Raw genomic sequence first — 21,412 nt, forward strand, 5'->3', positions numbered from 1 at the left:
ACGAGCTCACTATGTTGTTGCAATCTATCTCTGCAGTTCATTCTTGTTGAACCAGACGGTGGATAGCAGGGGTACCAGGGAGTGGGTAGAAGGAGTAAAATAATCTTTGTTCAACTGCATTAATGGATCCATGTAATGTAAAGGGACTAAAGTTTAGTCCTAAATGGACTAAGGGGGTGTTTGGATCCTAGAGCTCCGTGTCACATCGAATATTCGGATGCTAATTAGAAGGACTAAGCATGAGCTAATTACAAAACTAATTGCAGAACCCCTAGGCTAAATCGCGATACGAATCTATTAAGCCTAATTAATCCATCATTAGTCAATGTTTACTGTAGCACCATATTATCAAATTATGAACTAATTAGACTTAATAGATTAGTCTCACGATTTAGCCTAGAGGTTGTGAAATTGATTCTGTAATTAGCCTATGTTTAATACTCCTAATTAGTGTCAAACATTCGATGTGACAGGGACTAAAGTTTAACCTGGGATCATCCCTAAACCAACCAAACACCCACCCAGCCGCACTTCTCCGTTCTCTCCCGCCCGCCGTTTAGGTCAAACGCCGCCGCCGACGCCGCCAGCCGGATCATGTCGACCAGCGCCAACCCGAACCCGAAGCCGAAGCGGCGGCGCAGGGGCCCGCCGAAGCAGGGCCCCGGGTCACCCATGCCGGCCACCGTCGGGTTGATGGTTGGCCGCGAGGTGGGCGCCGAAGGGGCGCGGAGGGACGCGAGGCAGGCACCCCCGTTCCCTAGGGTGGTCGCCACCGCGGGGAGGGGAAGAGGTTCCGGCGTGGAGGGTGCCCGCGGAGTGGAGGGTTCGGCGTCGAACGCTGGTAGGAGCGCTCACGACGCAGGTGGCGTCGACGGCTCGTACCTCACCGAGACACGGTAATGTCCTGTCGTCCTTTCTGAATTAGGTCGGTAGTGTACCTGAAATCCTGCCGAGCTTTGTAGGAACGAAGGATTCTGTTCTAGTGTTTTTCTAATTCTGTGGTTATTGCTGAAGCATAGTGATTGGGACAATGAAATCGTAGTTCTTTGATAGTTGTTGCTAGTTTAATTGTTTAGCCCCCTTTGTAGTATTTTTCATCCATCACTATGTTGTAGCAAGCTGTTCGATGCTTACAAGGTCTGCAGTACCACATGTCAATTATCAGTACCTTTTTAGTAGTTTTCATAAGCATTAAGAGCTATTGATAATTGAGTATCATCTGAAATTGGGAGCTTTTTTCGAAAGATGAAATTCGATGTTAACTGCAAGCTGTAATTTGTGTCATTGTCGGTTGCTCCCTAAAATTTGTGTTTTAGGGAAGCACCTGAATTTTTTGTTTATACCTTAGTTAAAGTTAGGTATATTGGAATTGCAGTTCCTTTACACATAAGTTAGAATCAGCTTTTTGTTGTAGTTTTCAATAATGATGGTGTAAAATTCAGAGAGCCTTGAATAATACCTGATTCTTTTCTGTTAGTACAAAGTTAGATATAATCAAAGCCATAGATGTCATAATTGGATGGCTGGAAAATTGGGTGTTGGGAGACCCTAAAATGCTGAAATGTGGCATAGACACCCCTGATGAGTCATCTTGTCATCCTGCATCTTTACTGCTGCAGTGGCTTATTGTGTAATTGTTATGCATGTCGCAGGTTTGATCAATGTGCTATTTCTCCACTGTCACTGAAAGCTATCAAGGATGCTGGATATGAAAGGATGACTCGGGTGCAGGAGGCTACTCTGCCAATAATTCTTCAAGGTGAGCAAACATGCAAAACATTACCGCTAAATGGTTTGGTACCAATTTCTTGGGAGCCCTGGAAATAACATGTGAAGTCCTTTTTGTTTGCAGGAAAAGATGTTCTTGCAAAAGCAAAGACAGGAACAGGAAAAACAGTTGGCTTTTTGGTATTTATTGCCCTTCGGCCAACCAGTCAATTTGATTGACATAGAAGTTTTCTAAACTATTGCAGTGATACAACTACGGGATTAACCCATCTGACTGAGTTTACTTTTAGCTTCCAGCCATCGAAGTTCTCTCTGCATTACCTCGTTCAACATCTATAAATTTGCTGGTGATGTGCCCTACCAGGGAGCTTGCAAACCAAGTAGCTGCAGAGGCCAGGAAGCTTCTCAAGTATCATCGCTCATTGGGTGTTCAGGTTGTAATAGGTGGCACACGTTTACCTCAAGAGCAACGGAGCATGCAAGCTAACCCATGTCAGGTTGTACCCATGAATTACCATAGTACAGTACGTACACATAACTAATCTAGGTGCAAGTGTGACTCATGCACTAATACTTTGCACTCTTCAACTAGATTCTTGTTGCTACCCCTGGAAGGCTTAAGGACCATCTTGAGAACACACCTGGATTTTCAACCCGAATTAAAGGTGTCAAGGTTCTTGTTCTTGATGAAGCTGACCGCCTGTTGGATATGGGATTCAGAAGAGACATTGAGAAAATAATTGCTTTCATTCCTAAAGAAAGGCAGACGCTACTATTTTCTGCTACTGTTCCAGAAGAGGTATCTCGTTTTGTCACTAACATAATGTGCCCTTGTGTACCTTATATGATCTGATCTTCAAAAGAAAACCATTATCGTTAGGTCCGTCAAATTTCTCATGTTGCAATGAGAAAGGATTACGAGTTCATTAACACTGTTCAAGAGGGTGATGAGGAGACACATTCACAGGTTCCATGATTTCATTTTCATGAGTTATGTTGTTAAAATTTCATAGTTTGCTGCCATAGGAGCACATTACAATCTAAAATTTACATTATTGCTGCTGCTCTCAGGTAAATCAGACGTACATGATCGCACCTCTTGGCCTGCACTTCTCTATATTGTATGATGTATTGAAGAAGCATGTTGCGGAAGATGCAGAGTATAAAGTAAGTTATCACCAATTACTTGCAAGTTTCTGTCTTAAGGAATTCGAGTGTTGCAGTGTCAGGAAGAGTATTTAACATTCTGGGGGAGTGTTGACAACACTATTTTTGTAGGTGATTGTATTCTGTACTACTGCAATGGTCACGAAACTTGTTGCTGAGGTGCTTTCCCAGCTAAAACTTAATATAAGAGAGATTCATTCCAGAAAGTCGCAGTCTGCAAGAACTAAGGTCTCAGATGAATTCAGGAAGTCGAAAGGGCTTATATTAGTCAGTTCTGACGTATCTGCCCGTGGTGTAGATTATCCTGATGTCACCCTTGTTATACAGGTGGGATCAATGATTGGTTCTCTTGTAAAAAGGAGAAAAACAAAAAAATAAGGTGTATTCATTGAGAAATTTATTTGATATTGTAGGTTGGTGTGCCCGCTGATAGAGAACAGTATATACACAGACTTGGTAGGACAGGACGGAAAGGCAAGGAAGGCCAGGGCATCTTACTGTTAGCTCCCTGGGAAATGCATTTTCTTAGCACAGTCAATGATTTGTCAATATCAGAGGCCGCTACACCTTCAGTTGATTCAAGCATTCAGGCAGTGGTAAGTACTATATAGTACTTGTCATCTATCCTGTTATGTAGTTTGGTCAATCTTATGCAAATTTAGTAGCAGAAGTCTTATCTTGGCTGCTCAGGATATCTGAAGTCAACTTTGGCCTGTAAAGATTAACAACCCTGATGCCTTTATGTTTTTATATTCCGTCTTTGACTTTATAGGTCAAAGATGCAGTCACAACAGTGGAGATGAAGAGCAAGGAATCAGCCTATCAGGCATGGTTAGGGTACTACAACTCAAACAAGCCCATCGGCCGAGACAAGGCCAGACTTGTTAGGCTTGCGGAAGAGTTCAGCCAGAGCATGGGACTTGCAGTCCCGCCAGCCATACCCAAGCTCATTCTACGTAAGATGGGTCTTATTAACGTTCCTGGGCTCCGGTCCGCGTAACCGTTGTGATCCAAATTCAGCAGAATTTGAGCAACCATACTGCTCACAGCTTGGTTGTGGAGGTCAGCAGATTGTTTTTGCTGAAGTTCAGAAGTTTCTGACCATCCACCGGATGCAGATGCCATGACTTCAACCTGCTTCATTTTATCTGAAGCCAAAACTTGACCGGTCCGCTATCCACAGCAGACAGGTTCAGATAGGCTCAATGACACTATTTATTCATATAGCAAGTTTTCTGAATGCTAGGGATTCAATCCCGGTCCATTTTGAGAAAAGGATGTGTATCTGCACGCCGCGCCTCAGGCGAGACATGCGTGCCATAGGCACTTGTACCGCTACGTTTCATTATCAGATATAGTATCACCACATTTCTGTCAATCGTGCAAGTACAACATTTTTCTCGTTAGTCCTCTATACCTATATTCGTACTAATCCAATAGCCAATCAATAGATGAAGGTAATGCTGCGGTCCTCGGGCTTGCCTTATTGTATTCAGCTGTCTCGTTTTTCTTGCTCTATGTCCATCCCAGGACAGCGTACGCCATGCGTGCCTGACTGCCTGTGGACGATGCAATCTCTGCGCTCTTGGATCGAAAGCTCCGTTCACAATATCAAATAAATTTCCAAAGCACTTGCTCGTTTATAATTTCGTGTATACTGGTTGAAACTTGAAGGTGTTGTAACTGCAAGATTCGACTAGAATTAATAAGCGCTTGATGTTGAGCCAGTTTCGGAACCAGAACCGCACATGCCCTGAAAGAATCTGGTGGATGCGGTCATGCGGGTAGTGCGAGGCGTGCCCCCCGGTCAATTTTGGCGAGAGAGGCTTCGACGGCCACGCGGTCGCCGTGGGCGCGCCACGGTCAACGTCACGACATTTGCGTTGGTGCTCAAGGCGATGACAGGACTGACGCTGATGTGCCATCCTGCAGATCTATATGCTCATCAAAGGCTCAAATCATGGCAGGGCGAACGTTGTCCGTGATCTGCACACGCTTCAACAAAAATTCAAATGTGTTCTAAAGCATGTGTTGTAAGAACAATTTGGGTGTGTCGATGGAACAATGAAGTGTGTGGTGCGTGTGTGTGGATATATAGATAGTACATAGCGTCAGCAGGAAAGGATAGATCTCTGTTTTTACTCCAACTATTTTACAAAGATTTTTTTTAAAAAAGCATCCCTTCTTAGTATGGATGAATTTAGTAGGCCGAATTGCTTGTGCCTTGCAGTTCGGGTGCATGGGACGACAACCCGTTGTTCAATCCATCATGAATTTCAGTTGCAACCTTTGTGAAATTGTCAAATCATCCAACGGTCCCTAGTTAATGTGCTATGCGCCTGTGCGCAAGCGCCGGTTACCAGGATGGATTCGGATCGGATACACATGGAATCGAATTCGGATAGCACTATTTATCACATTTTAATTCAAATTCGAATATTATTGAATACGAATACAGAACGAGTAGTTCGAATTCGGATTCGTATTCGGATACTTGCTCGACTTATAACATAGCGTCGTAACGAGTATCAATTTTGCTTTATCCGTGCTTTTATAATTGATGAAAAATCATGTTACGGAGTAAATTATTAGCATAGTACATAATAGATATCTTATTAAAAATAACATACTCATTAATAAATAATTAAATATATCAAAATAAATATAAAAATAAGTATTTTTATAAATATATATCATTTAATAATAAAAATAAGTTCTTAATACATTTAAATATGATTTATGCATTTAATAAATAATATAATAGATTTAGAATTAATATGATTAGTCATATTAAAATTAATTAAATTTTATCATTATATATCACTAGTAATAGTTAACATAATTAGTCATTTGTCGTATAGATAATTTTTTAAAAGTTTCAATAGTGTAAATAATTATTTTATTAGCAATATTAAAATTAACATCATTGTAATTAGTATTTAGTACTATGAATAAGTTTTCTTTGCGAATACGGATAATGTCAGATATTTTACATTTTTATCGAATACGAATAAGAAACCAGATAATGAAAATCGAATCTGTTCATTTGACATCCACATTAAAAAATAAATATCTATATTAACGCAGACATGCATGTCCGTCCCATAGGCTACCGGTAACTAGGAAACCAACGGGGCAGAGTGGCGCCACGCAGCGCACGCATGCAGCCAGGCGGAGAAGGGAATCTGATGAAGATGGGCAGCGGCAGCGCTAACCGGATGCCAAGTGGTTCGCGCCAGGCGGTGCCGCAGGAGCGCGCGCAGCATGCAGCGCACCACCTGGGCGGGCGGGCTCGCTCCTCTTCCGCGCTCTCCTGCCTCTGTCAGCCACCGTCCGCGCTGCTGCCTGCGTGCGTCCGCACATGCGCGCTAGGCGCCACCGCTCCCCGCCGCGCGACGTGTCCTCGACACCGAAAAGGCCGCGCGCCCCGAACTCGAGAGGGGTGCGCGCGTCCCCGGCCGTGGCGCCAATCGATGGGGGAGGAAGTGAATGCATCGCAGGGCACACCGCGCACCAGAACAGAGCGACGTGGGCGTCCACCGCCCGTCGTGGGTCGTGGTACCCGGCGAGCCAGCTTTTAGCTTTACGCATGGCCCGGCCGTCCATGGTGGCATTCATCGCCATTGATGAATCTCAATTCATCCCATCACACCCGCCCGCGTCGCAGTACGCGCATACTATGCATGGCCTCTGGCCGTCTGGCCGTCTGGCACGCCTGCACTCTCTGCTGGAAGGCATCAACAACCGCCCCGGCCCGGGCATGGCATTGAAGACTCGACGACGGGCGTTCGTTTCAACACGGGTACGTGGGGCTTCCCCCCACACGTCCATCCGTCAGTCGTCACTCTCATTACTCGTCCTCGTCCATCACCATTTCCACCCCTTGTCGTATAATGCGAGAAGCGACGACCCATCGCCGCCGGCATGTATGGATCATGCATGCGGATGCAGCGCTAAAAAGGAGTGTCCCCCCTCGCCTCGTGAGATCAGATGACACGCACCGAGGCGATTAGCAGAGCAAAGAGAGCCACAGCTAGACCGAGATGTGCCGCCGACCAGCAATGTAATTTTGTCGTCGGCGTCAGAGGAAACATGGCAGACCACGCTCGATGGCGGCATCTCGGCATATATAAAAATGTTGGCTCTTGGTGGATCATCACATGGGGGCCATGATGATGGAGCACGCTCGATGCATCCGAGAGGACCATGAGGGTTTAGTAATGATCAACAAAGCTAGCAAGCGGTCTCACAGTCTCACCAGTCGAGCAACAAGCTGACAAGATTGCTCTCCTTGCAATTAGCGACGGAATTGGAATTTTGTGTATAATAATGGTAAAAGTGCTAGCAGCCAGTACTCGCTAATCAAACATTGTACTGCGTAGTAGTAGATTCTACAAAAGATTCTCCAATGAGCTGAACTTTCATTTTCTCTACAAAAGATGATACAAAATGCTCTAACTATATTGGTCGCTGATTAATCGATCGCTGTCACTGGATCCCTCCACCCCGTCACCAATATAGTATGCGCCTGACAACCGCTATAGGGTGCTACAAGGTTTCCGCATCGTTGGCTCGTTGCTGGCGTCCACGCAAGGGACGCCGTCTCCGCCTCGTCTCCTCCGACGTCTCAAGAAACCCAACCGCTTCGTACTATAATTTTTTTTTTCGGTCATCAGAATCCCAAAGGCGCTCCTGCCACTCAAGCTCTTGTCCGGACGGAAAAACAAATCGAGCTGTGGAGGGAGTTCGGTAGTGGTAACGGACATAGTTGAGCCAAAAATAACGGTGTTTGGAGTAACTATCAGGGAGTTTTTATATGAAATCCCGCATACCATACGCCGGAGTTAGCTCTGCCTACTCTGCCCTGCGCTCAAGCGGTTTGGAACCAAGTTTCTGTATGGGAGCAATTTGCACACCCCTCAAATTTCAGCAACATTAGAGATTGGTGGGAGGAAGCGGAAAAGTATGTCAAAAAAATCAGTGGCGAGATTTTAACAGAATGACCATCTACATTATGTGAAATATATGGAAATAGTGTAACCGGCGAATTTTCAAAAACAAGCTCCTAACAGTGCGTTAGGTAGCAGAGCGAACAAAGGAATGTATAGAGCAATGTAGACGGGCGTTTCGGGTCCTAACTTAGATCACATAGTTTTTTTTTATAACACCCTATGTTGGGGCATTCTTGCATGACTGCAGCGGCATAAGTGCCGTTTGCTTCTGTTCTTTAAACTCTTTTCTTATTAAATGAAAGGCAGAGCTCCCGCTAAATGAAAGGCAGAGCTCCCGCTAAAAAACATACGCCGGAGTTTACAACTAGCGCGATTTGATTTTTGTTGGTACTCACTCCACCCAAGCTAACTGTTTTGCGCTTCATTTGGCGTCGGTGCGGCGGTTGGAAAACTTGTAAAACCTGCAAAACCCAAACCCATGTCAAACCAAAACGTGTCGGGCGCGTGTACGGTGTGCATCATGCATTGGTGGTGCCAAACCCCATTTTTTCACATCTTCCGCGCTGAAACGACAGCTGAATCGTATGCCGCAGCCGTCTACTAGGACGGTAGAAAGCAGGAAGTAGGAACAGACTAGGATTGTATAGTATAGCCGAGGCCGCGCTCGGAAAGCAACACGTCCCGGCGGGCGCCGAAACCGAGCCGTGCTGCCTACTCCCCCCCTCGCTTTCCTCCCTGGCGGTGGCGGAGACCCCGAAGCCGGCCGACGCTGCTGCGATCTTTTTTTTTTCTCTCCCGGTCCGCCCGCGACTTTTACTCATCAGTATTCCCGGAAATACCCCTCGGATACATTGGCGGCACGGTCCATGCCCTGAGGTCAGCACGGTCATTTGCCTAGCTACTCACCGGAGACTGAGAGTTATTAGGGATGTTTGGTTACGGGACAAAAAGTTATTAGGGATGTTTGGTTACAGGGACCAAAAGTTATGTTCAAGGAGGTGTTTAGATTCTTGAGCTAAATAGTCCATGTCATATCGAATCTTTGGAGGTTAATTAGGAGGACTAAATATGAGTTAATTATAAAACTAATTACACAGATGGAGGCTAATTCGTGAGACGAATATATTAAGTCTAATTAATTCATGATTAATACATGTTTACTATAGCATCACATTATCGAATCATGGACTAATTAAGCTTAATAGATTCGTCTCGCGAATTAGTCTCTATCTGTGCAATTGATTTTGTAATTAGTCTATATTTAATACTCTTAATTAGTATCTAAACATTCAATGTGACAAGGACTAAACTTTATTCTAGAACTAAATGAGTCTAAATACTAATTAGGGGTATTAAATAGGTTAACTACAAAACCAATGGCATAAATGAAAGCTAATTCCTAAGACGAATTTATTGAATTTAATTAGTCCATGATTTGATCTTGTGATGCTAAAAAGAATATGTGCTAATTATAGATTAATTAAGTTAATAGATTCGTCTCGCAAATTAGTTTTCATTTATACAATTAGTTTTATAATTAACCTATATTTAATATTTTTAATTAATATCTTAATATTTAATAATTTAATATGACGTGGACTCAGTTTTTCCCCCGGCACGGCGGCACCCACCCTGGGTTTCCAGCACGCGACCTGCCCGAACTGTGCGCTATTAAAGCCCACATCGCCATTTGCAGAATTCCCCCGTGCTCCCTCCCACGCACGGGCTGACCAACCGAACCCGTCCCTGCTGCCTCTAGCTGGAGCTGGAGCTGGTCGCCACCAAGAAGCTAACCACCAACGCCAACCATCCTCCCCCGGCCGCGCGCCAGCGGGCTGCTGCCCAGCTTAATTACTCCGCCGCGACTTCGCCTGTCCGCCTCCAAGATCCGGGAGCCGGAGCACCGCCGCCTGATCGAGTGGGAAGCGACGTTGACGACACATGGTGGCGAGCGTCGCGGCCGCGGGCGCCGCGGCGGCGGCGGCGTCGTCGGCGGGGCCCCGGCGGCCCGGGGGCAGGATCAGGGAACCGTCGACCATGCACGCCGGCATCCGGCGCTCGCGCTCCGAGCCGCACCTCCGCTGCTCCCGCCGGGGCGGTGCCGCGGGCGCCGCGCTCACCACCAGCCGCTCCATCGGCGTCTTCCCGTTCCAGTTCGACGCCGCGCCGCTGCGCCCGCCGCCGCTCCCCGACGGCGGCGGCGACGGGTCCCGCCTCCTCACCGTCGCGGACGACCCGCCGCCGCCACCCGAGGCCGAGCCGGAGCCGGAAATGCCGGCCGCCCGGAGGCACGAGGCGCACTGGCTCGAACGCCTCCTTGAGCTGCGGTCGCGCTTCCACGACCCGACCAAGCGCGACGTCCTCGACGACGAGGACGACGACGACGACGTCTACCGTCTCGACGCGGACCACGACGGCGGCTGCGGCGTGAGCTACGACGACGACGACGAGGAGGCGGCGGCGGAGGACGCCAGGTGGGACCAGCACTCCTTCGGCAAGCTGCTGGCGCGGGCCCCGCTAGGCGAGGCGCGGCTCTTCGCGCAGCTGGCCTTCCTCTGCAACATGGCTTACGTCATCCCCGAGATCAAGGTGCGCCATCCCACAGCTACTAAAGATCATCGAAATGATAAACCCCTAGCCGTCCGTTCGGGCCCCGACGGCCGAGATCGGCTGATCTAAATCCTCGTGCTGCTCAACTAATCACAAGCGGGGGGAGGCATCCTCGAGCCTACAGGCTGGGCCTGGAGGTGCATTCGGGTCCACTGCCACTTGTCGCTGCATTTTCTTTTTAATTTTTTGGAAGAATTCTGTGGGGCTGACTCGAATTAAAAAATTTCTCGGTATGGAGGAATCGTCTTTAATGGTGCCACATTTTGGTAGGATCGGGGCTTCAATTCGCCGATTGCTAGCAAGAAACGATGGTTTCCGATCAGTCCTCATGCACACAAATTAGGTGCAACACCCTCGTAATTTGTTAGCCCCACTAAGGACAACTTGCGCGTCAATTATTTTTCCATTATGCCCTGTGATTATTATTGAATAAATTCGTGGCTGTTTTCGCTGTTAGGTTCGTGCCGTAGTCTACGTGCAGTTTTCTGGAATTAAAGAAGAAATATCTGCACGTAGTTTTCTGCTGTTTCCTCCAGGTAGTTGGCTGGAAAGTTGCATATACCGGCAAATCGAAAGCCAAATTATGTCCAGTATTCAAACATTGCTATGATTTTGATGTGATTGCGGCATGCCTTTCGGTTTTAATTTTGGATATTTGAATGTTTCCACCATTCTCGTTCTCGGTAATTTAATCAATGCTCGTTATTTTGATTTTTTTAGTGGAATTTGTTACTTTTAGCCTGTTGAATGAAGCGCATCATTGCGATGCGAGTAACGGCATCCGAAGAAGATCGACTGATTTCGTGTTGTGATTTCAGGTTGAGGAGCTGAAGAAGCATTACGGATTGCGGTTCGTGACGTCGTCGCTGGAGAAGAAGGCCGAGGCCGGCATCATAAGCGCCAAGCTGGACGCGGACTCCACCCGGCCGCGCACCGCGCCGGCGTACGAGGTGGCCTCCGGCCCGCAGCCTCGCCGGCCGGTCCGGTCCCACCTGGCCTACGAGGTGGCGGCATCGGCCGCGTCCTACGTCCGCGCACGCGCAAGCGGCCTGCTCTCGTTCGGCACGCCGCCGCGGCATGAGCAGCAGGCGGGGCAGGGCAGGCTGTACAACTCGGGCGTGGCCGCGTACATGGCGGCGTCGACGGTGACGGCGGTGGTGGCCGCGGAGGACGAGGCGCGGCAGGAGGCGGCGCGCGACCTGCGGTCGCCGCTGTCGTCGCCGTGCGAGTGGTTCGCGTGCGACGAGGCGGACGCGCGCACCCGGTGCTTCGCCATCCAGGGCTCCGACTCGCTGGAATCGTGGCAGGCCAACCTCCTGTTCGAGCCCACCGAGTTCGAGGGCACGGGGGTGCTGGTGCACCGCGGCATCTACGAGGCCGCCAAGGGCATCTACGAGCAGGTGATGCCGGAGATCGAGGCGCACCTGGCGGCGCACGGCGAGCGCGCGCGGCTGCGGCTCACGGGCCACTCGCTCGGCGGCAGCCTCGCGCTGCTGGTCAGCCTGATGCTGCTGGCGCGCGGGGTGGTGGCGCCCGAGGCGCTCCACCCCGTGGTCACGTTCGGCGCGCCCTCCGTGTTCTGCGGCGGCCACCGCGTGCTGGAGGCGCTGGGCGTCGGCGAGGGGCACGTCCGGTCCGTGGCCATGCACCGGGACATCGTGCCCAGGGCATTCTCGTGCCGCTACCCGGGCCACGCCATCGCGGTGCTCAAGCGCCTCAACGGCGTGCTCCGCACCCACCCGTGCCTCAACACGCACAGGGCGCTGTACACGCCCATGGGCGCCACGTACATCCTGCAGCCCGACAGCAGCGCGTCGCCGCGGCACCCGTTCCTGCCCGAGGGCGCGGCGCTGTTCCGGCTGGAACCTGACGACGCCGCGCCGAGGGCGCTGGTGGCCAGCGCGCTGCGCGCCTTCCTCAACTCGCCGCACCCGCTCGAGACGCTGAGCGACCTGTCGGCCTACGGCGCCGGGGGCGCCATCCTACGGGACCACGAGTCCAGCAACTACTTCAGGGCGCTCAGCGCGCTGGCCAGGGCGCCCCCGCGGCGCAGGAAGCAGCCGGAGATCGTCTGGCAACTGCCGGGCGTCGAGCGGCTGCAGCAGTACTGGTGGCCCGGGATCGCCGGCACCGTCATCCCGGCGCCGGTCGCTGTCAGCAACAAGGAGCTGGTCTCCGAGGCGTAGTGAGATCCTAACCTGGTCTGCAACTTTGCAATTGCATTTGCATTCCTTGGCTTTGCTCGCTTGAGCAGTGTACATTCTTTGGTTCTTTCGTTTCTTCTGCACGAGGTAAATAGAGGAGTACAGCTTTCTCTTCAGCTTTGTAGGTTCGTGTGCAAATTGTAAGCATTGTCCAGATGTTCGGTGTCCTGGTGGCCGGCAAAGATCTGCAGGCTGCTGAATAAGACGATGAACGATGATGGGTTTTGTCATGGGTTCGTGTGAGGGAATGTATGAATTCCACCTGTAAACTTCTTGTTTCAATGGAAATGAAACCTTTGGAATAGAACTCCTGAGCAATTCAGCACTGTGAATTGCTGAGTTATGCAACTAATTTCTTCTAGATCAAGCAGAGCGCTACGCCGCTACAGCTCCTCTCCGCAAGCACCTCCAGGCCATCCCTGGGCGTCCTCACACAATGACACAAGTGCGCCAGTTTGAAATGCATGTCTGACAAAGAAAACCAAAACAAAACATGGAGGGAAATCAAAGTTTGCCAGCAGTATGAATACTTTGCAGATATATTGTTTAACCATGAATCAACAGATTTATGTACGGGTTCTTACAACAAATGTCAACAAAAAGGTGAAAAGAACAATGTAAAAACATGGCCCTAGCCAGAAACCTAGCATTCGGAACACCAATGTTACACCTATCTCTCTCCTAGCTAAACTAAAAGTATGGAGGGGCTTTGCAACCCAAAGCTTTGCCAGGGGCCTTGGTGGTCTTCCATTGAAAGACCTATCAATAAGCGTGCATCACCCTCTGCAAATCTCATCTTCTGATGTTTTCCTGTTCACCAAATGAAAATGGTGCCGTGAAGAAAATGCACCACAGGTATTGTGCCCTATTTTACAGAAGGGGGACATCTGAAAGAACCTCCATGGTTCATCTTGGCGCCACTTACTGTACATGGATTTACAATTCACAGTTGGCGAGTGCTGTCTGGATGCAACAAAAGAATCTTTTAAGTGAGGGCAAACTCCTCATCTTGGAAGGAGAACTGGGGTTCTTCTTGGTATGGATGAACTACTTTGTTGATCTCATCTGCAGTAAGTGTTTCATGCTCCAGCAGCGCATTCGCTAAAGCATGCAATTGCTTCTCGTGCTGAAAAAGGTTTGGAACGATGAATCAGTATTGAGGGCTTGAGGCATAAGAATCTGGCGTTACATGGTGATCATGCTGGAGCAGAAATGATCATGGTTGCGAGACAAACCTTCTTAAGCAAACGCTTGACCCGCCCATAAGCCTCTCGTAGGAGCTTCACCACCTGCAAGGCCATGTAATCAGAAAATGCAAGAGGAAATCACAGCCACTTCATTAAGGCCCGCAATGCAGCCAACCACATTTTGAACACTAGACTAGTTAATGCAGACTGCGCACACATTGATCGCGAGCTTACACCAGTGATATACTTTATACTTGATAATGATAGGAACATACAACATGAGCTAGCATTTAACAAAAAAAAAATAGGAATAGACCTCCTTAAAAGTTTAGCAAATGAAATAGTAAGTCGTAATGTCATCACTCATCAGTATAATTGAGCACAAGACCTATGAAAAAGTACCTCAGCATCAATCCTTGATTGCATCTCTACACTTGGCCGCTCTTTCACATGCACAGGACCAATAGCATCACTCATCCCACAGTTTGATACCTGTGAAGTCATAGTTAGTTAAGTCACTTAACACAACTAATACAAAAATATTTCCCAGCAGACAAATAATCACCATGTATTGAGCAAGCTCTGTTGCAGTATGAAGATCATTTCTTGCCCCAGTTGTAACATTGTCTTCCCCAAAGATCAGCTCTTCAGCAACCCTCCCACCCATGCAAACATCAAGACGTGCCAAGAGTTGTTTCTTGCTAATAGAAGTCTCGTCTTGTGAGGGGAGTTGTGTGACCATTCCAAGGGCAGACCCACGAGGAAGGATAGTAGCCTTGTGAATGGGGTGAGCACCCTGGGTGTTGAGTGCAACAATAGCATGTCCACTTTCATGGTAGGCAGTAAGCTAATGAAAGAAAAAAGAAGTAATTGATTATATACTGGAATAAATTAAGAAAAAATGATATTATAACATCTTGCTCTTTTTACTTGCCGGAAAAGAAAAATAACAAGAATAAACATGCCTTTCTCGATTCATCAGATATGAACATTGATTTCCTCTCAGTTCCCATGATAATACGATCTTTGGCAAACTCCAACTGTCCAGCAGTCAACTTGTCAGCACCTTCAACTGCAGCCTTAATCGCTGCAATATTTACAAGGTTTGCTAGGTCTAACAGAAATAAACAAAGAAATGTCAGAATATTGGTATAAGATCCAAAACATTATACTCAAAGTATTTATAATATATTTTCTTAAAATGAAAAATGTTTAATATTATATTTATACTCAAAGAAATGTTTGGACCTGGACTCATAAATGATAAAGTGAAATCAGGAAAATGATCTCTTAATGGAAAGAATTACCCAATCCCTATCCCTGTCCCTATAGGAAATCCCTCATGGTGCTTTTATAAATGAAATGTGAAGTACTACTTCCACAGTAATGGAACAAGGGGAAATGTACATACCAGCCCCATTAAAGCCGGGTGTACTACGGGCAATTGCATTGATATCTACATCATTGGCCACTGGCTTGTCTTGCAAATAGAGCTCCAGAATCTCTTGGCGACCCCGCACATCTGGGCTTGGGACAACAATCTAGCAAAAAAGCTCGACAGAATTAATCAATTTGCTTTTTGCACCATGCTCAGTACTCAATTTCTACTCTTCAACAGGATCAGGAAAACATTTGCTCAGGTGACTTACATGCCTATCAAATCTACCAGGTCGCGTGAGTGCAGGATCAAGAATGTCTGGCAAGTTTGTTGCAGCCATTACAATTATTCCCTGTAAGATACATATCAATTGGAAAGAGTCAGATCGAGTACAGTGCTTATTCAATTAAGTGATAGACTAAATGACTTACCTCATTTTGTTCAAACCCATCCATCTCAACAAGAAGTTGATGCAGTGTTTTCTTTGTGTGTCCTTCCCACTGTTTTCTAGTTGAACCCACAGCATCTATTTCATCAATGAAGACAATGCACGGTGCCTGTAAAGAGAAAGATCGTTAAAGCTGGCTAAACGACAGTGTTCCCTGTATTCAAGGATACATGATTCTTTGGGAAAGATCAGTCTCCAATACACAATTTTGATCACCAGTTACCATAATAATATGTTAGTAAAACACAAAAAAAATATTGCATTTCAGGAGCACATTTCATAACATATATATAATATGATTATTCATTTACCAAACTATAACAGTTTTGTTCCCTTCCAAACATATTTGCAGTCAAAGTAAAGGAAGTTTGACCAGTCAGATCATAAATAATATTTCTGGATGGGACTTTCTTTTTGTGATGACAGCAAAAAAAAGTTCAACATTTACCCTTCTGGAAAAAAAAAACAATAAGTTATTATCAACTTAATATAAGACAATGCGATAATAATATATCTGCACTGCATACTCAAATTACATAGGGTGGTCAAAGAAAGTGAGTAAATGAAAGTTCACCAAGGTAGCTGGTTCTGATCGATAAAACCATAGACAGAGAGAAAGTGTTAATGTGTTGAGAGAAAAAGTGTAAATACCTTCTTCTTTGCAGCTTGAAACAATGACCTCACTCTCCGAGCACCAACACCAACAAACCTGAGAAGATGGTGAAGGTAAGTCATGGTTAAACAAGGAAACTTTGATAATAAGGTACAAAATAAACATTAATAGCATGGTGATTTTAAATTCCAGATGTTACAGACTTGTATTTGTCATGAATGCTAAGAAGGTATAGTTTTAGTAGCATTTCAACAACATTATGAAATACATTTAAATTGCAGGCATGGACCATGGATTATTTTCTGCTTTAAGAAAGACAAAATTACAATCGGTAGAATAAATTTACAGAAAAACACAAGAAAATTTTAAGGCCAAATAGCACCATACAAGAGATCTTACATTTCCTCAAATTCAGAACCTGCTCGGTAAAAGAATGGTACACCAGCTTCTCCAGCAATGGCCTAGAGCAAAAGGCCAGACCCAGTAAGGTATTGTTTGTTCAAAGGAAACAGCAGTAGCATAAAAAAATATCAGATAACTAAGACAGTTGCTCTATATAGGATATAATGAGGAGTAGATGATATGGTCCTAGCTTATAGCAACAGAGGAAAGGGAGTTCCTTCAAAGGGAAACAGCTGGAGATGGCACTATTGTGTATATGTATAAACAAAAAAGATTAGTGTGAAGTGCAAGAAGTAATATAATATAGCTAAGCCATGCTCAACCATCTATTCGTGTGAGCTTCTCCCTTGCAAGAGAAAATATAGAACACATCAAACAATTGATGAGACCTCCAAACAAGTTTACCTTTGCAAGTAGTGTTTTCCCAGTTCCTGGAGCACCAGTCAAAAGTATGCCCTGCAAAAGAAAAATAGAAAGGTGAGAATTTAGTATACAGCAAGAATTACAACAGCTAAATCAGCCAATTAAAAATGACAGATATATCTAGAGGAATTCAAAGAGCAAGGTAATGACAAAATGTTACTTGCAGTATGGCATAGAGTGATTACCTTTGGTAGCTTTCCACCAAGGCGAGTGAACTTTGAAGGGTTTTTTAGATACTCAACTACCTCCTCAAGTTCCCTTTTTGCATCATCACAACCTTTGACGTCTTTAAATGTCTTGACATTCTGTAACAGAAACGGATCGATTGAATGTGTATTTGTTTCTGTACCAAGAAATCACATTAATAAAAAAAAACACACAATGAAGATAGTATAGTACAAAAGAAAAACACCACAACAGTTTATGTATTAACTCAAAGTGGACCAACATATTTTTTCTTGCATAAAATATTTTATGAAGTGGTAATCGCATACCTTCTCTGGCATGATATCCTTATTTATCTCTTTTGGGGAATACGATGAGCTAGAACCAACACCAGATGCCCCAATTCCACCTAAGCTACCAATATACTTTTGAAGAGCAGCAGCACCCATCACCCTGGAACAAAATACACAGTGGGCATCAACAAAGTAAACATAAATAGTTCAATATAAGAAGTTTGGCCCCAGTAATTAACAGATTCATACAATTATTCATTTCATAAGGAATAACAGAATTGTTTCTCAATTCTCTACAATGAATGCACTAAGTTTTTTGAAAAAACTTTCTAGTGGTATCACATCCTGTAGAAAGAAACTATGATCATTAGAAGTCTGGGTATGACATAACAATTATGTGCCTGACTTAAACCACAAGAGAGTAGGAAAGTGGGAATTCTGTTCAATTTGCATCATGTCATCAAATTGAAAATTTGGTCTCGTGAGGCTGGTTGATTCAAGCTAAATACATCTCAATGACTTAAAAGCCAAGTTGGAAGAGAACGAAAGAGGTTGATATGAACACCATAGTGTAATAGATAAGTATGAATTAGCAAAATACTAGCAAGTAGAAATCATGAAAGGTTGAGCATACCACATGACTCCAACAGCAATTGTAAACAAGATAGTTGAGAAGATCTCTTGAGCAAACCGTGTTGATCTACCAGTTGTTTTGGGGTCAACCTGATGAAACAATGAAATTCATGAAAACCAATAAATAGCACGATTTGAGGATTAACATCACAATAATCTGGACCCTAGGCTATCAAAAATGATCATGAACAATAAACCAATAGCACGATTTAAAGGTCTGGTAACTCACCATTACTACATGTAACGGTTGCTTTTCTGATATCCCAGGGTTCATGAAAGGTTTGTCCTCATTCCCGGATACACGCTGCTTCAACTCTTGCAACTACTGACATAAATGCATATTACAGAGAGTGAAGAAGTGGTTACAACATGGTGACTAAAAATGTAGGGCAGTAGAAGTCAACACAGAATGACAGCGGACAGAAACCATAGTACAGAAGGAATGGTGATATAAGGAAGTTAGAAGCTTTGAGCTTTTGCAGGATCCAGGATGACAGCATTGTTTATCAGTACAAAGAAACAAACAAGTTTTACTTGAAAAATATGTCTCAACAGTATACTTCCTTGATCATCCCTAATAAAAACATGGTTATAGATTGATCAATCCAGTACTTGGGAACTCAGATGGGCATTGGGTGGCATATAGAAGGATTTCTCTTAAGTTACCAAATGTGGTATAAAGGGATAAAAGATTGCAAAAGAAACTTACCAGGGCTGGCAGACTTGCAGACCTCCCAGATTGTTCATCTGGAAGGTAATCAGCTATAGCATTGGTGAGAACAAGTGCCCGAAGGTACTCTGCAACCCCCTTGCTATCCACAGCATGGCTTCTTTGCTCAAACCTTTTAATGACATCTTCCGGGCTGCCATAATTTCAATGCACACCAAAAAATGAGAAATCAAGTTGGAGAAAGATTCCATTCTGTAGTTTCTAAGTAGAGGATTTCTTACGATTTTCAGTGCAAACAAAAAAGAGAAGAACAAAATTGTTTCACCCATTGCCATTATAAATGTCTAAATAGTACCAAAGATAGCACACAAAAGAACTCCGCAGCATGTGTCAATAATACAACCACTAATAATGATTGTGCAGATACCAGGGCTCCAACCATAAGAGAAATTGGACGGTTTGGCTAGAAATTTCAGCATATCCATGATTTGTGCTTTCTCCGGGCAATGATCCAACAGTACGAATAATCAGCCACTCCTCACATTGTTTCTTGATAATTTTTGAAATCGGCAAATCAGCATATCAGGTATATCTAGGGTGCAGAATCAACTCAACATCACAAAAGTTGGAAATCCTACCCACAAACTTGTCAAAACATTCCTAGGATTGATTCCTTCGATGTCAAGTCAAACCATCCAAAGCGTCCAAATCACCACGCAATTTACTGAATCAGAACTACATTCGCCCATTTCTCAGAGTCAACACCGCACCTGAACTTGTTGAGCTCGTGGAGGAGCGCGCTCTGCTTGGCGGCGTCGTTGGGGTTGGCGTCCGCGTCATCGATCAGCCCTTGCAGACGGCGGTCGGGCCGCCAGAAGGGCCAAAAGCTCATCCAGTCCCCCGACACCACCCAGTCGACGAACCTCCTAACCGCGGCAACCACCGCGGCCGCGACCGCCACGACCCAGGCCTTCGCCTTGTCCACCATGTCCTCCAGCTCCTCCTTCCCGCTCATCACCGCGGGTTGCGCCGCGGCCCCTGCGCTCGTGGCCTCCGCCTCCGCCTCAGGCTCGGGCTCGGGCTCGGCCGCCGCCGCGGCAGCCGAGGACGCGGCAGCCGCGGGCGGGTCGGGGGCGGCGGGCTGCGGAGCGTCGGGTGCCAATGCGCGGAGGCAGAGCGGGGCGCGGGGGTGCGCGGGGGCCGCGCGGGGGAAGGAGGCGGACGCGGAGGGGAGCGGCAGCCGGCGCCGCGGGGGCAGCGGCGAGGGGAGCGGGCGGAGGAGGAGGGAGGCCTGGAGCGCGCTCATGGCGGCGGAGGAGGGCGGGCGTCGCCGGCGAGGTGGGAGGCGCGTGACTTGGAGAGAGGAGCTCCCCCTTTTGTTTACCCTTTTTACTCTGGAGCTGGGTCTCGGTTTTAGTGGACACGAGGAGTAGCCTTATCGTGGGCGCGACCGCGGCCACGGGCGGGGAGGCGAGGCGAGGCGACGGGGGGGACGGGACGACGACGCGGCGGCGTTGGCGGTTGGTAGATTCACGCGGGCCGTTGGTTCCCGGAGGGGTGATGGGGGCGGACGGCTCGGGTGCGACGGAGGACGACTTGGCTCGCCTGGTCGGTGTTGGAGCTGGGTTTGTGGGCCGGCGCTGGAGTGCTGGAGCTGGTCCCAGACCGCCCCAAGCAGGCAAGCAGCATTGGCACCCCGGCGCAAGCAAGGGACTCGATTCTCTCACACACTGGCACACACGAGCACGAGGAGAACCGGAGAAGGCGGACGGGAAGAATGGAATAGAGTGGGGACTTCATAAGTTTTCACGTGCCAAGCGATCCATTACGTATGCCTTTCGTCCTTTTTAAGCTTTTTATAAGCCTCGTTTAAACATGAGCATTTTACAAGATTCGAACGTAACCGGGTGTTTAGCTTGTTCCTGCATTTCAAGCGGGGGTTTCAGTTATGTGGTAAACCATGCGTGTAAGGTGCAAAGTTTTCAAATGTTAATTAGCATCCACGTTCGCTAGACGGTTCACACATTTTACTGGAAATGAGAATTCAACAAAGAATTTCTTTTCTTCAATAAGATTGCACACTGTTGCTAGCAGCACATGCCACTATAGTCACAGAATTCGGGGTCGATGCCTCGTTCCTCGACCCGGGGTCACCGTCCCGAATCAAGGGTCGGGATCGAGCACGGTCAGCGTCCTATTCATGCATAGATCATCGCTCCACAGCAGCAGGGTCACAGTTTGGAACGAGTGGGCTGTATTGAGCAACAGGGGAGATGAGATGACGGAGACTAGCATTGCTAGGATGTGGGATGCCGCCTGAATTGAAGAGGATGTCCCGCCGCTGGCGGACAATACCACGTAACTTGGGGAGCCACAGCAATCAATATCAAATTGACCCTTCTCCAACGAATCTAAGAGCACATGAGAGAAGAGGAGGCCATAGACAATTGATTTTACTAGTGCCTCATGCAAAGTGTTGGTTGACGGTGAGTGATTTGTGGCCGGCAGCGATAAGTTGCCTGAGCAGAGCAGCTGAAGG

General features: G+C 46.8%; 3 protein-coding genes across 3 annotated transcripts; 2 read left to right on the forward strand and 1 right to left on the reverse strand.

Annotated features, from left to right (window-relative positions):
* The first annotated feature begins 516 nt into the window (after positions 1 to 516).
* On the forward strand, positions 517 to 4,273 carry LOC101774493 (DEAD-box ATP-dependent RNA helicase 26). The gene is made up of 10 exons (XM_004969127.4): positions 517 to 896; positions 1,653 to 1,759; positions 1,853 to 1,908; positions 2,019 to 2,225; positions 2,321 to 2,527; positions 2,609 to 2,695; positions 2,800 to 2,895; positions 3,007 to 3,222; positions 3,309 to 3,491; positions 3,668 to 4,273. The coding sequence occupies exons 1-10, from the start codon at positions 595 to 597 to the stop codon at positions 3,893 to 3,895; spliced, it is 1,689 nt and encodes a 562-aa protein (XP_004969184.1). The 5' UTR covers positions 517 to 594; the 3' UTR covers positions 3,896 to 4,273.
* Positions 4,274 to 9,560: 5,287 nt separating this feature from the next.
* Positions 9,561 to 12,968, forward strand: LOC101774889. The gene is made up of 2 exons (XM_004969128.3): positions 9,561 to 10,436; positions 11,276 to 12,968. Exons 1-2 carry the CDS (start codon positions 9,789 to 9,791, stop codon positions 12,641 to 12,643), a joined length of 2,016 nt encoding a protein of 671 aa, XP_004969185.3. The 5' UTR covers positions 9,561 to 9,788; the 3' UTR covers positions 12,644 to 12,968.
* Positions 12,969 to 13,161: 193 nt separating this feature from the next.
* On the reverse strand, positions 13,162 to 20,287 carry LOC101775298 (ATP-dependent zinc metalloprotease FTSH 9, chloroplastic/mitochondrial). The gene is made up of 17 exons (XM_004969129.3): positions 19,644 to 20,287; positions 18,913 to 19,066; positions 18,433 to 18,525; positions 18,205 to 18,293; positions 17,607 to 17,730; positions 17,298 to 17,417; positions 17,095 to 17,145; positions 16,687 to 16,748; positions 16,326 to 16,383; positions 15,658 to 15,783; positions 15,498 to 15,578; positions 15,260 to 15,389; positions 14,814 to 14,962; positions 14,414 to 14,695; positions 14,251 to 14,340; positions 13,897 to 13,950; positions 13,162 to 13,787 (listed from the first exon to the last, which is right to left on the reverse strand). The coding sequence occupies exons 1-17, from the start codon at positions 20,177 to 20,179 to the stop codon at positions 13,647 to 13,649; spliced, it is 2,340 nt and encodes a 779-aa protein (XP_004969186.2). The 5' UTR covers positions 20,180 to 20,287; the 3' UTR covers positions 13,162 to 13,646.
* Positions 20,288 to 21,412: the final 1,125 nt, after the last annotated feature.

This window comes from Setaria italica, chromosome V (genome assembly GCF_000263155.2).
Source record: "Setaria italica strain Yugu1 chromosome V, Setaria_italica_v2.0, whole genome shotgun sequence".
NCBI classification, from domain to species: domain Eukaryota; kingdom Viridiplantae; phylum Streptophyta; class Magnoliopsida; order Poales; family Poaceae; genus Setaria; species Setaria italica.